General features: G+C 51.4%; 1 protein-coding gene across 2 annotated transcripts in view; it reads right to left on the minus strand.

The window, feature by feature from the left end:
* LOC1281032 (zinc finger protein squeeze) overlaps nucleotides 1-11,118 on the minus strand; it is a 35,493-nt gene extending 24,375 nt beyond the window's left edge. Inside the window, exons 1-2 of one of the 2 annotated variants that reach the window (XM_061652049.1) lie at nucleotides 10,825-11,118; nucleotides 6,267-7,560 (exon numbers count right to left, since the gene is read on the minus strand). In XM_061652049.1, coding sequence (XP_061508033.1) covers nucleotides 6,267-6,803 — 537 coding nt within the window. In that variant the 5' untranslated portion in view covers nucleotides 6,804-7,560; nucleotides 10,825-11,118. Of the gene's footprint in view, nucleotides 1-6,266; nucleotides 7,561-10,409 lie in introns of both variants that reach the window. The other variant, XM_061652048.1, reaches the window with a different exon arrangement.
* Nucleotides 11,119-11,420: the final 302 nt, after the last annotated feature.

Consider the following 11,420-nt stretch of genomic DNA (forward strand, 5'->3'; position numbering starts at 1 on the left):
TGCTGCACACCACCGCAGCACAGAAATGCAACCTTTGACCTGTGGGTGCATTTTTTCGACCGCAGATTGGCTCCGGTTGGTTTCGTTCCGGCCCGGGGAGGGGCGCTTTCGGAGCTCGCTGTTTTGCACACGTGTGCACATCCGAGCGGTGTGGTTTTGTGTGTGTTTTTTTTGTCTTCTTTATTTGGTCCCTTTTTTCTACGCATCCTACCGTGGGCAACACACTTGCATGTTGCATTTTGCTCACGGTTTGGTGATCGGTTCAGATGATGGTTCAGTTGTTTTTATTGTATTTTTTTTCCGACATGTTGCGCATTTAGTAGCTGTTTAAAGCTAGTCAACCAATTAGAAAATAAATAGAAAAAAGTTGGATGCATTTTTAGCACCCCCCCCCCCCCCCACCCCCCCACATTATGCAAAAAGTCAACCCACTCGCTCGCCTCGGTTGGTTAACGATCATCAGGGAACAATAAATAAATATCGATATGAACAACCCAGCCAGCTTCATAATTGATTTAATTAAAAAGCTTAGAATTTGGGGTGGGGAAACACCCCGATTATGACCGCGTAAACCACGCGTAAACATATAGAGAAAATGGAAATACACACACAAAACATTATAATAATAATACAGCGCTTCATTTTCAGCACGCGGCAAAGCCTGGGGCAGAGATGGGCAGCAGCCGGACATGGGGCGTAGAGAACACTACATTTATTAATAACATCATTTGTTCTTCCTCGCTACCACCATCACCACCACAGCAGGAAAACCGATATGTCATGCCCGAACGGGGTCCTAAAACCGCAGCCAAATGTCGTCGCCGGGCCAGAGAGAGCTCGGTGGAGCATGTGATTTTTCATGCGATTGTGATTGCGGGAAATTAAAATTTTATGCATTCACCCGTTCATGCAGCAACACAAAACCAACCACCCACAACCGACCGACCTCGCTGCGCATTCTTCCTCCCCCCCCCCCCGCCCCTCCCTTGTGGGTGGTTTTGGGGCGAGCAAAAATTGTAAATTATAAAACATTAAAAATAAAAATCAAATATCCGGGGTCTCCGGACACCGTCCCGGGGGGTGCAGCAGCCAACCCACAACCCACGCAGTTGTAGTTTGTTGCGCGTTTTCCCTGTCCGTGTGTGTGTGTGTGCATGTGGTTACCAGAACAAAGCTGATTAGGCTTTCTGGTTGATTGAAAATCGCCGGTGGTTGGTTGATGGAGCGGTAGAACAACAGAAGCAAAATGTGACATAAAAAAGAAGGAAAACGCTCACTCTAAAGCGATAATCACTAACGCACACACACAGAATCACCGATTTGTTAAAGCTGCACTTTAATGTGTGGTACAGTTGAGGCACATAAAACAAACACGCTGGCTCAAGTGAGGCCTTAATTATACTGGTGCAAAAGGGACCGACACAGGCGTGTACAAATCCCCGCAAAAGTACGCAAGAAACTTCCGAAATTAATAAAACCCGCGAGTGTTGAACCTGCAGCTGATAGAGGTCCGGATGAGCGTTGCAAAAAAAAAGGGGTCCAATCCAGTAAAATGTCCAACAAAAAACCCGACTCCTTCATCTTCATCCACCAAGTAAACCAAACAAAATGCACAACGCTATTAGTCAACCGAAACAATGTCACCGTTTGTCGCGAAATTTATTTAATCTGTGTGTGAGGGGTTTTTTTCTTCTTCTGGTGCCTCTTCAGCGGATTTTAGCGTTTAATGAGCTGGCCAGCAGCACTCACCGCTACGCTCTTGCACAGAGATTGTTGTCACCAAATCAGTGCGCAATTTCCGGTCGAGCGACAAGCAAACCCCTGAAAAGTGCAGCAGCTGAAGATGGCGGGGGTTCAAGGTTTGGCCTCCCCGGGTGCAAGCGATGATGCAACGGGGCACACACCCTGAAGATTGACGGGGTTGTAATCTACAGCAATTTCCTTTTTTGTAACCCAATTCTTGGAACACGTTAGAATGCTCGAGTTGAAGCATTGGCACGTAACGATGGACAGTCGTGCGGAAACAAGTGTCTTTACGTGGACCTAAAAAAAAAAACGTCAACCAAACCGAATTTACTACTTCTTCAATTCCTCAATCGAAACAACGATTAGAACGGATTGGCCCCGATGTTCGTGCGCACACAGACGGAGCGTCACAGTCACAGCTATACGCACCCGAAACTACTGCGCACGAGCGTGACACCTCGGCTAAGAAGCGGAATTCGCCGTGGCGGCGGCGGCAGCGCTGTGATCCCAACATCTTGACCCTGAAAACCGGTCCACTGCCGGCAAGCCGCCATGCCCAATTCCCTTTTACTGTGGAGAAGGTTTCTGAGGAGGTTCTGTTTGTAGATGTGTATGTTAGGGGTTCGTTTGATCGCTGCTTTTTGTGCGCTCACTTTTCGGTGGCATTAGAGCAGACATTGTGGAGCAGACCGGATCGGAGGGACGCAAAGGCGTGGAAAAGCGAAGCCGCGTCGCATGAAGTCTGCTTGGACGCAGCATTTGCTGAAAAGGGCCGGAGTTTGTTTGCTTCTTTTGGTTCGGTAAAAAAACTTCAAACGCAGGGAAGACAGTGATGCTACTGTGTCTCCGTTGCGTAAGGGATTTGTGTCTGGGATGAGGCAATCAAGTCCACCTCAAGGTCCAATCAAATTCCCCAAAAACCTGCCAAAAGCAGAGCATTCGCGCATGCAGCGCCGCTGCGCTAACCTTTGGCGCTAAATTAGTCCCCCCCGAAGTCGCCAAGTTCACACTTCCGCATGCGTTCACGGGTGCGCACAAAGTCAGCGCAGATCGCGTGTGTGTTGCAAACGATCTCCAAAAAATCCGCGCGCAAACGGCGAGGTCAGACGGCGTCGTGTCGTTCTCTGCATCTGGGGGACAACGGCTTGCGACTTCCAAACCCTTCAACAATTCGCCGTGACCTAGAGATCCACAAAATCCATTAATGAGCGGGTTTTGTCGAGCGCAGCTGTGACACTGTGCCGGGGAGATCTAGAGATCTACACGATCAGCCTACCTCCCTCTCCCACCGAAAATTGACGTTGATTAGGAGTGTTTGGTCGAGTGGGTTTTAGCGGCGCTCGACCCATAACTTCACTTCCTAGCCGTAGTTGGCATTGAACAGAGCGGTTGTGGGGATGTACACATCATCGCACCGAGAAGCGTCCCTTCTCTTTTGCCTGGTCGGGGTGTTCCGTCGTCATCGGCTCCATCGTGAGTTGGAAAGCCCCAAAAAGCGTGCGCTCGACATAGAATTCCTCGATGAACGAGAGGGGGGAAATGTCATGACCAGGGATCGTAATATGCAGATTGGTCGAAACGTATGCGTTCGCACACCATCGCCACACCACGATCCGGCATGATGATTTACACTGCCCCCCGGGAGGGGGGGGGGGGGAAACAGGGAGAAAGGTACTCTCTATCGGAAGATGCACGCATTTCGGACGCATCGGGGGCACACGCAATGCCCATTACAAAGCAACCACACCCCAACAACGCCAGTACGTTCCTAGAGGAGCGCCACCCTGGAATGGGCTAGAGAGGCTCATTGCTTTTTAACCAGGCGTTTTAAGCTAATTAATTCAGCCAAGCACAACACCACCAAGGCTCTAACCGGGCGAGTAACGCGTGATTTGAGTTTGGCGCAGTGGGTTTCGTGACGGCGAAAGAAGGCGGCCGCCCAACGGCAAGACGGAACACACACTCGGCCGGCAAAGATTTATGGCCGATTGCATGATATCGGGATTTGGATTATTAATTAGCGTGCAAATCATCGGACTCTTCCCTCTCCCCCATCCCTGGGCCACGTTGGGGGGAAAGGGGGGTTAGAGATCCGCAGCCCCGCATCGCATGGATGGAACTCATCGGGCGGCCCGTGTGGCGTCAGAGAGCGGGACCACAAAAGGACCTCTCCAAGCATGGGCTCGGTAAAGTATATAATAGGCTCGTGTAGGCTTCTGGGGTGGGAAATTTCAAATCTGTTTTTTGTTATTTTGTGCTCCAAACGCAGCATTTCCCAGCCCGTTTTTCCCAGTGGGCGGAGAAAAATGCTGTGCCCGAGTTGGGCCCAACCAGCAACCGATTAAAGCGCCAGTTAAAACGCAAAGCAGAGCAATGCGTGTGTCCTTCCACGCAGTTTTTTTTTTTGTTGTTGGACCACAGGATTAGGAACTCCGCCCATTGTTTTCCCCCAACAACAAGTGCCCTCCGATGCATTGTGGCATGGCGCTGTGCATTGTTGCGTTGCGGCCGATGCCGTTGCGCTTTCCCGCTCTATCGCGCGGGCGCCTGCACTTTTCCTGCACCAAACTCTCACTCATTGTTTCATTCGCTAGGCCTAGGCCTGTGAGAAGAAAGCAGACTGTGAAACATAACCCCCCCCCCCATTTGTATGTGTGTGTGTGTGTGTGTGTGTGTGTGTGTGTGCGTTTGTTGCGAATTGGCGCTGTAGGTAATTATAATTAAAATATGCTAATTATCGCTTTTACCGCTGCACGATCACCACACTAAAGCTAGGCTAGGCGTTCTCCCCCTGTTGCTGTGTTTGTGTGTGTGTGTGGGGGGCACTATTGCTAGAACAGCTCGATTCAGCATGCGCTTCAGCTTCCATTAGCATGAAAATCGATAAAGCATACATTGAAGTGTAGGCTGCAAGGCACAAACAAAAAAGGCAACAACTTCCCCCTATTTCTTACAATAAGTACGTCTTAATACGGCTGCGTCTGCTACACTGCGCAATGATGGTCAGTCCCTCCTGTTTTCTCACCCCGAAAGGGTGAGGGAAGGGGTGGGGGAGAGTGGGGGGAGGTGCATAACATTACACAGGCGCGCGCAAAAGTGCAGCAAACAGCATCGGGGTGCATTGGTTGCAAATATGGCGCGCTTGGCATACAATACGCAGCCTGCTCGTGTGGAGCGGCGCGGTTGCCCCGTTTGTAGGAGGAGCTACTGTGGCCGCATGCATGGATTTTCCAAGGGCCGGGTTGCGAGCCGCTGCTAATGACTTCATCGGGCGGCATTTTCCCGTCCCCTGGCGGCATCCCGGTGGAGTGGCTGGGGACCTTTTTTCAAACAAAAGCGCACCGTTTTCGGGGACCGCCGGTGTAGGTTGTGGTTCAGCGCGATCGGGTTTGTGATCCATTTGAACCGGGGACAGTTGTACTCAACTCATTATCAACAGCACGCATTTTGTGTCTGCGGGGGGTTTTTTTTGGGGCCTTAGATCTTTGGCGCTTCTGCTCACTAGCTCTTTCCAAACACACACCCGGCCCGGGGGCCGCACGGCAAGCCACCCGTGATGATGTGCTGTGAACCATCGCAAGAATTGTTCGAGCTCAAGTTTGCCCGCAAGTTTGCGTCATACACTAGGGCTGCAAGGGTACTGGACTGCCCGTGGTTTTGATAGAAAATGGCCGTAAGCACTGTCTTCATACGTTTTGTCACCGCACGTGCACGTGATGCGCTGCTGAGCATCCAACCGAAATCCGCACACTCATTCTTTCGGGGGGTTTTTGATAACTAATGTTCCTTGGGTTCGTTGAAAAATGAACCCGCCAAAAAAAAAGACACAAACACTGAAGAAAAAAATCAATCAACACTCACGCAATTGCACGAGTGAAGCATCATCACACACAAAACTACGCAAGCGGACAGAGCATAAACAAGCAACACATACGTCAGCAAAAAGGCTCATCCCGTCAAACCGCCAAATCTACTACACCACGGTAATAGGAGGAATGATAACGAATGGGCGATGGGTAATTATTTCCGAACAAACAAAAAAAACACATTCCCCAAACTCTTTTAATCGGACAGTTGGGTGAATGTTAATTAATCAAAACCAACTGCTGCTCACTGGGTCAGCCGCGGTTGCTTCAGTGCCCGCTAATGAATGTACTTCTGTGGAGTGATCATTCTTCAGATTCTGTCCCACTAAGAAGTAGATCACTTGTGCACACACCCTATTAAAAAGCATCGTTTAGCAACATAAGGAGCCGCTTTATTCGACTTAATTGAGGTACGAGCTGATGATGGAGGCATCTATATTACTGAGGCTTCCAAATGGTCCATCGCTGAGATGGTGTTAATTACGCAAACGACACGTTTCGCTTGCCCAGAATGAGGGGAGGTTAGAGTTTTGGGCGGCCCTGGAAGTAATCCACACATCCGCCACTCCCGGGATCGCCTCAAATTGGCGTTTGAAAAGTTGCTTGAAGGATTCTTCAGTGGAGAAGATGAAATAAGTGCGATGCGCTTCTTACCTTCACCGGCTCTGCCATCTGCGTCTCGACGATCGCTAGCGGTGTGGGCGGCGTGGACGGCGCACTGTAGTGCGGAGGCTTGTGGTCCTCCACCATGCGCAGATCGGTTTCATGGTTGTTGTTGTTGTTGTTGTTGTTGTTGCCCGTCCGATCATCCAGCAGGTGTGGCGGAGCGTGCTGATGGTGCTGTTGCTGCTGCTGGTGAGGATGCTGCTGCTGCTGCTGATGTTGCTGATGTTGCTGCTGCTGCTGTTGCTGCTGCTGCTGCTGCTGCTGCTGCTGCTGATGGTGGTGATGGTGCTTCTGGACGACGGCATAGTCGATCAGCCGCTCGTTGGCGGCGTTCGCGCGCAGATCGCTAATGTACGGTTTGTAGTCGTGGACGAGCGCGGACCGCAGGTCGGTCCCGTTGCCGACGGCGGCGGCCGCGTGCTGCAGCGCGTTCAGCTGCCCCAGCACGCCCCGCTCGTTCATCGAGCGGAGCTGATCGATCGACCGGTGGATGTGGCTGTAGTCCCCGGTCGGTATCTCCGCCATCAGGGGCGAGTTGTGGTAGTCCAGCCCGCCACCGGGCCGGTACTCGATCGTTCTGCCCTCCAGCGTGCTGCCCGCGTTCGGATGATGGTGGTGGTAGGGATGCTGTAGCGAGAGAATCTTGGAGCCGTTGCGGGGATCCGTGGTGTCGCCAAAAAAAAAAAAAAACGCTACCGCACGCACCTTTTCACCCACCAAGCCGCAAGCACTACTTCACACGCGGTTTACACTAAACGCACACACACACACACGCACACATACAAAATGAGGAAAATTGCACAAAACGCACAACAATTTCCTTCCCCGCAATTCCTACAATTTGTCTGAATGTTTAGTGCAAACGGTTTACGTCTCGCGCGCGCTCGGGACTTGTCAAGGAACGGTTCCAAAAACAAATGTCGATTTTTCCGGCCTTTTTTTTCTTACTCCCACCTCCCTCGAGGGATGATATTCCGCTATGAATGGGTTGCGTTTTTTTGCTGTTGTTGTTGTTGCACCTTTGCTACGTGATTTGTCTTCGGCGCATCAAACTTTCTTTCCGCGGCACAACGGGGTTTTTTTTTACCTCTTGTCACTAACTTGTCACATACGTACACACACGCACACAACGTACGTCTCACTACTTTCCGGCGGAGTGTAGTGGGGAGGAGGACGTTTTTCTTCTTCTTCTTCTTTTTCAAAACGAATGTTTCTTTTTTTGGTCTATTTGCCAGCGCGGGTGTGTCGATGATGTTCGGCGTGGCGTCTCTTCATAAAACGTCTGCAAAGGGGGGAGAGAGAGAGAGAGAAGAAAGTGGCGTTATTTTGAGACAGGGGGATGCGTGTGTGTGTGTGTGTGTTATCGGAAATTGTCGAAGGAGAACCTGCTTCCCCCATGCCCTACTGGCCTTCCTCTTTCATAGCGCGTACACGAAAGAAAAAACGCGCGTTGTCACGACGTCACCCTCTGCGCGCGCGTTAACCATTGCTGCTGTTGCGTTTTTTTTTTCAGCGCGTCTAACCCCATCCCACCTGGTACCCATCCCTTATTCCCTTTTTTTTTTGGAACACACGAGAGCGAGCAAGAGAGAGAGAGAGAGAGCCAAACGACCGAAAAAAAACGCACGCGCCAACCCGTGAGGAGATGGGTCGTTCGCGTGGGTTGCGTGAATTTTGGGTTTTTATTTCTTCACCCCCCGCCCTCCCTTTCCTTTTCCCAACCCCTCCTTCATGGGGGGCAGACCCTTTTTTCACCCCCCCTCCGCGACGACCTAGACCCTTCCTCCCGCGTGCCCAAGTGTTTGTTGCCATCCCACTTTGGCAGGTGCGATGCCCCCTCCACCCTCTCTCTCGTGCGTTCGCGCTAGATGACGGAGCGGAGCGGAGGGCCCTCACAACGCTGGTTGCTAGATCTGGTGGAGTTTCCAAAAAATCGAAAAAAACGCGGTGTCCAAAATACACGCAAACACACACACAGATAGCAGTAGTAGCAGCCGCCGCTGCATACTCCTCTCTTTCTCTCTCTCTCTCTTCCCTGCCTACTCTGTGTGTGCACGATGCTGGAGTGTGCAAATTGGTGAGTGTGTGTGTGTGTATTGAGTGGGTGGTGTGGTGTGGGGGGTTTTTTGAAGAGGGTTTTCTCTTTTTTTTTTCGGCCGCGCGCGCAAAAAGTTTGACTTTCCGGAAGCAATCGACGGGTGGACGCGTGGGGCACGTGGGGGGAGTCGAGACTCCCGCGTTCATCGGACGGGCCATAGCATTGAGCCCTAGCCCGTACCGAAAATTGTCAAAAAACCGGTCCAGCAGAAACGGCCCTCCCCTTGTCCCCCCCTCTTCAGCGCTCTAACCCCTGCATCGGGCAAGCAAACGAAGCAAAAGGGTGCTAAAAAGCAGAGCCTACTATGCCGTCCGTTACCTGGGCCGCCCCGCCAGGAAACGGTAAAGCGGATGGTTGAGGCAAATTTCAAACGCGGCAAGCGAACGGGGGGAAACCTATGTGACGACGAGGAGTTGCACATAAAGTGTGTCCGATCGTGTATTCGGCGCCTTTTCTTTTTTTTCGGTTGGTTGCTGGGTGGTTTGCGGAAAATCCTTTTCCCCACCCGTTTTTTTTTCACCCGGGACGTTGTGGAATTGGTCGAGAAAACGGACGCCGAAGATGATGATGATGATGATGAAACCTCGAATGACATATTCCACCCGAAAATGCCCGCACAGCTCGGCACTGACGGCGTCAACGGGGACCAGCGTATTTTTTTCTTCCTACCAAAAAGGTATTTTCCGAGCGTGAGTGAGAGAAAGAGGGAAAGAAAGAGTTTGCTAGCTACTACTCTACAAGACGCGCCTGAGATTGGGTTGGGTGTTAAAGGAGGGGTAGGTCGACAAGTGCGTGCGCCGCGGAGTAGGGGCGGGAAAAGGGGCAGCCGGGAGGCACGTTTTCGGGGCCCGAATTTTCCACCGCACGGGTGCACGGGCAGCATTTAAAAAATCCCATGCACACACACACACACATACATAGACACAGTTTGCACAGAAAAAAAGCGGCACGATGCACACATACACACAGAGAGGCTTGCGGGGGTGCGCTGGCTGTGTGTATATGTGTGTGTGTGTGCAAGTCGCTTCATCTAAACCCCCTCCCCCTCCTTCTCCTCGCTCGCTTCCACGCAGAAAATCTAACCCACCCACTCCTCCTCCCCCAGCCATTGGCCCACCCACTGACAAGCGGCGAAAAAACCTGCCAAAAACTAACAAAGCCGCTGGCGATGACTCGGGATGAAGAGAAGAGCGAACGAAAATGACGAAAAAAAAACGAGCGCCAGGGAAACGAAACGGTTAGATGGCGGTAAAAACGGCCCACAGCACCATCCACCGAACGGCCTCTCTCCCCCCCCTTCTATTATCAGTCACGGTACACTTCCGATGCAACACACCACCCCCCCCCCCCCCCCCGAGTTTCGAAATGGTCCCCGGGACGCGGGGAGCAAAAGCGGGGGCTTTTTTTTCTTCTTCATTTTGAAGGTGGGTGGAAAAAGTGGGAAAAACTTTTTTCGAAACCCGAAATTTTCGACACCCATACACGCACATAGCAATTCCGCAATTCAAAAAGTCACACACACACATACACGTGTTTGGGCGGTTTTTTTGTTGTTGTTGTTGTTGTCTTCTGACACCAAAAAAAAGGTGTAATACATAACGCACTGTGAGCAGCTAGAAATGCATTTTCACTCGGATTTTTAGTCACACACGCACGCACGCACGCACAAGAGCACACGCAGGGGGATGCGCGCACGAAAATGTCACTTTGTGTAAAACGGTGAACGTTTTGCACTCACGCAAGCGTAAAGCACTTGGTTCTGACCCGCGGAGCGCTGGCCGAAAATCCAAAGCCCTTCCCCCGGGTCCACCGTGGCCTGCGCTGCCGCGCTCTGTCCGGTTTTTTTTTGTTTTCATTTCCCTTCTATTCGTAGTTTCACTGTTGCCTATCGGAGGGTTTTTGTCGCTCTCTCTATCTCTCTCTCTCGATTGTTTTTTTTTTTGTTGGGAAAACGCGCTAAGGTGAGGTGAACTGTCACACGCACTGCTTTTTTTTTGGTAAAAAAAACCCACACATCACCACCCATAACTCACCGAGTGCTTCGATCGATTGACAGAAATGGCCCTTAAATGCAGCAAAAGGTATGCTCCGATGGCCGAAACCGACAAAAAAAAATCACTCTTTACACCGTTCACGACCACTCACACACAGCACACGCGGGTGAAAATCAAAATCAAAACCAAAAAAAAAACGACGAAAAACGAGAAAAACTCCTACCCAAAACAGAGGGCAAAACAAAAAAAAACTGCGCTGCCTTTTTTGTGGGCGAGGGCCAAAATATGGCCAAATGTTTTGGGAACTAAACTGAACGAAAGTAAAAAAAAACAACTAGAAACGCGCTGCACACCACCAATTTTAGACACTAAACACTGCAGCTTCCCGCAAAGCACACCGGTACCGGAACGACGACGACGACGACACGCACGTCCATGAAAGTCGGAAAGTTACATCGAAATGAAGCTGAACTCGCGCCGTCCCGGCTGACGACGATGATGACGACGATGATTGGCGGCGCGGGTACAACGGCAAAGACGATGACGACGACGGCTTCGGCTCCGTGCAGAGGTGGTGCGTGCTGCGAATCGCACAGTTGTTGTTCAACAAACGGGCTCTCCCGGTGTTGGGATCGGCGCAAGCTGCTACTGCCACTGCTGCTGCTGCTGCTGGCCTAAGGGGTACGGCGTGAGTGTGTGTTTAGAGCGTGCTCGCACACCGCACACCGTGCTCTAGTGTACGCGCGTGTGTGAGGGCAAGAAGTTTGGAAAAAATTCGGCTAGCGTTTTGGGCCCTCTCTCTTTTTTGGTCGTGCTCGCGCGCGCTCTCTCTCACACACATGCTCTGTCTTTCTCGTTCGTTCGGTCGGTTGCAGGGGTCCGCTCTCCGTTTTTTTTCGGTTCACGATTCACGCACATTTTTAATCTCGCATCACGTTTCAGGAATCTCTGGTCGCTGTGTGTATGTGTAAAGCTGTCGAGCACGGGAGAGCGAGAGAGAGAGAGAGAGAGAGATAGTGTGAGGGAACGAACGGTTTTGCTGGTGGTGTG

The sequence above is a fragment of the Anopheles gambiae genome, chromosome 2, assembly GCF_943734735.2.
Source record: "Anopheles gambiae chromosome 2, idAnoGambNW_F1_1, whole genome shotgun sequence".
Lineage (NCBI taxonomy): Eukaryota > Metazoa > Arthropoda > Insecta > Diptera > Culicidae > Anopheles > Anopheles gambiae.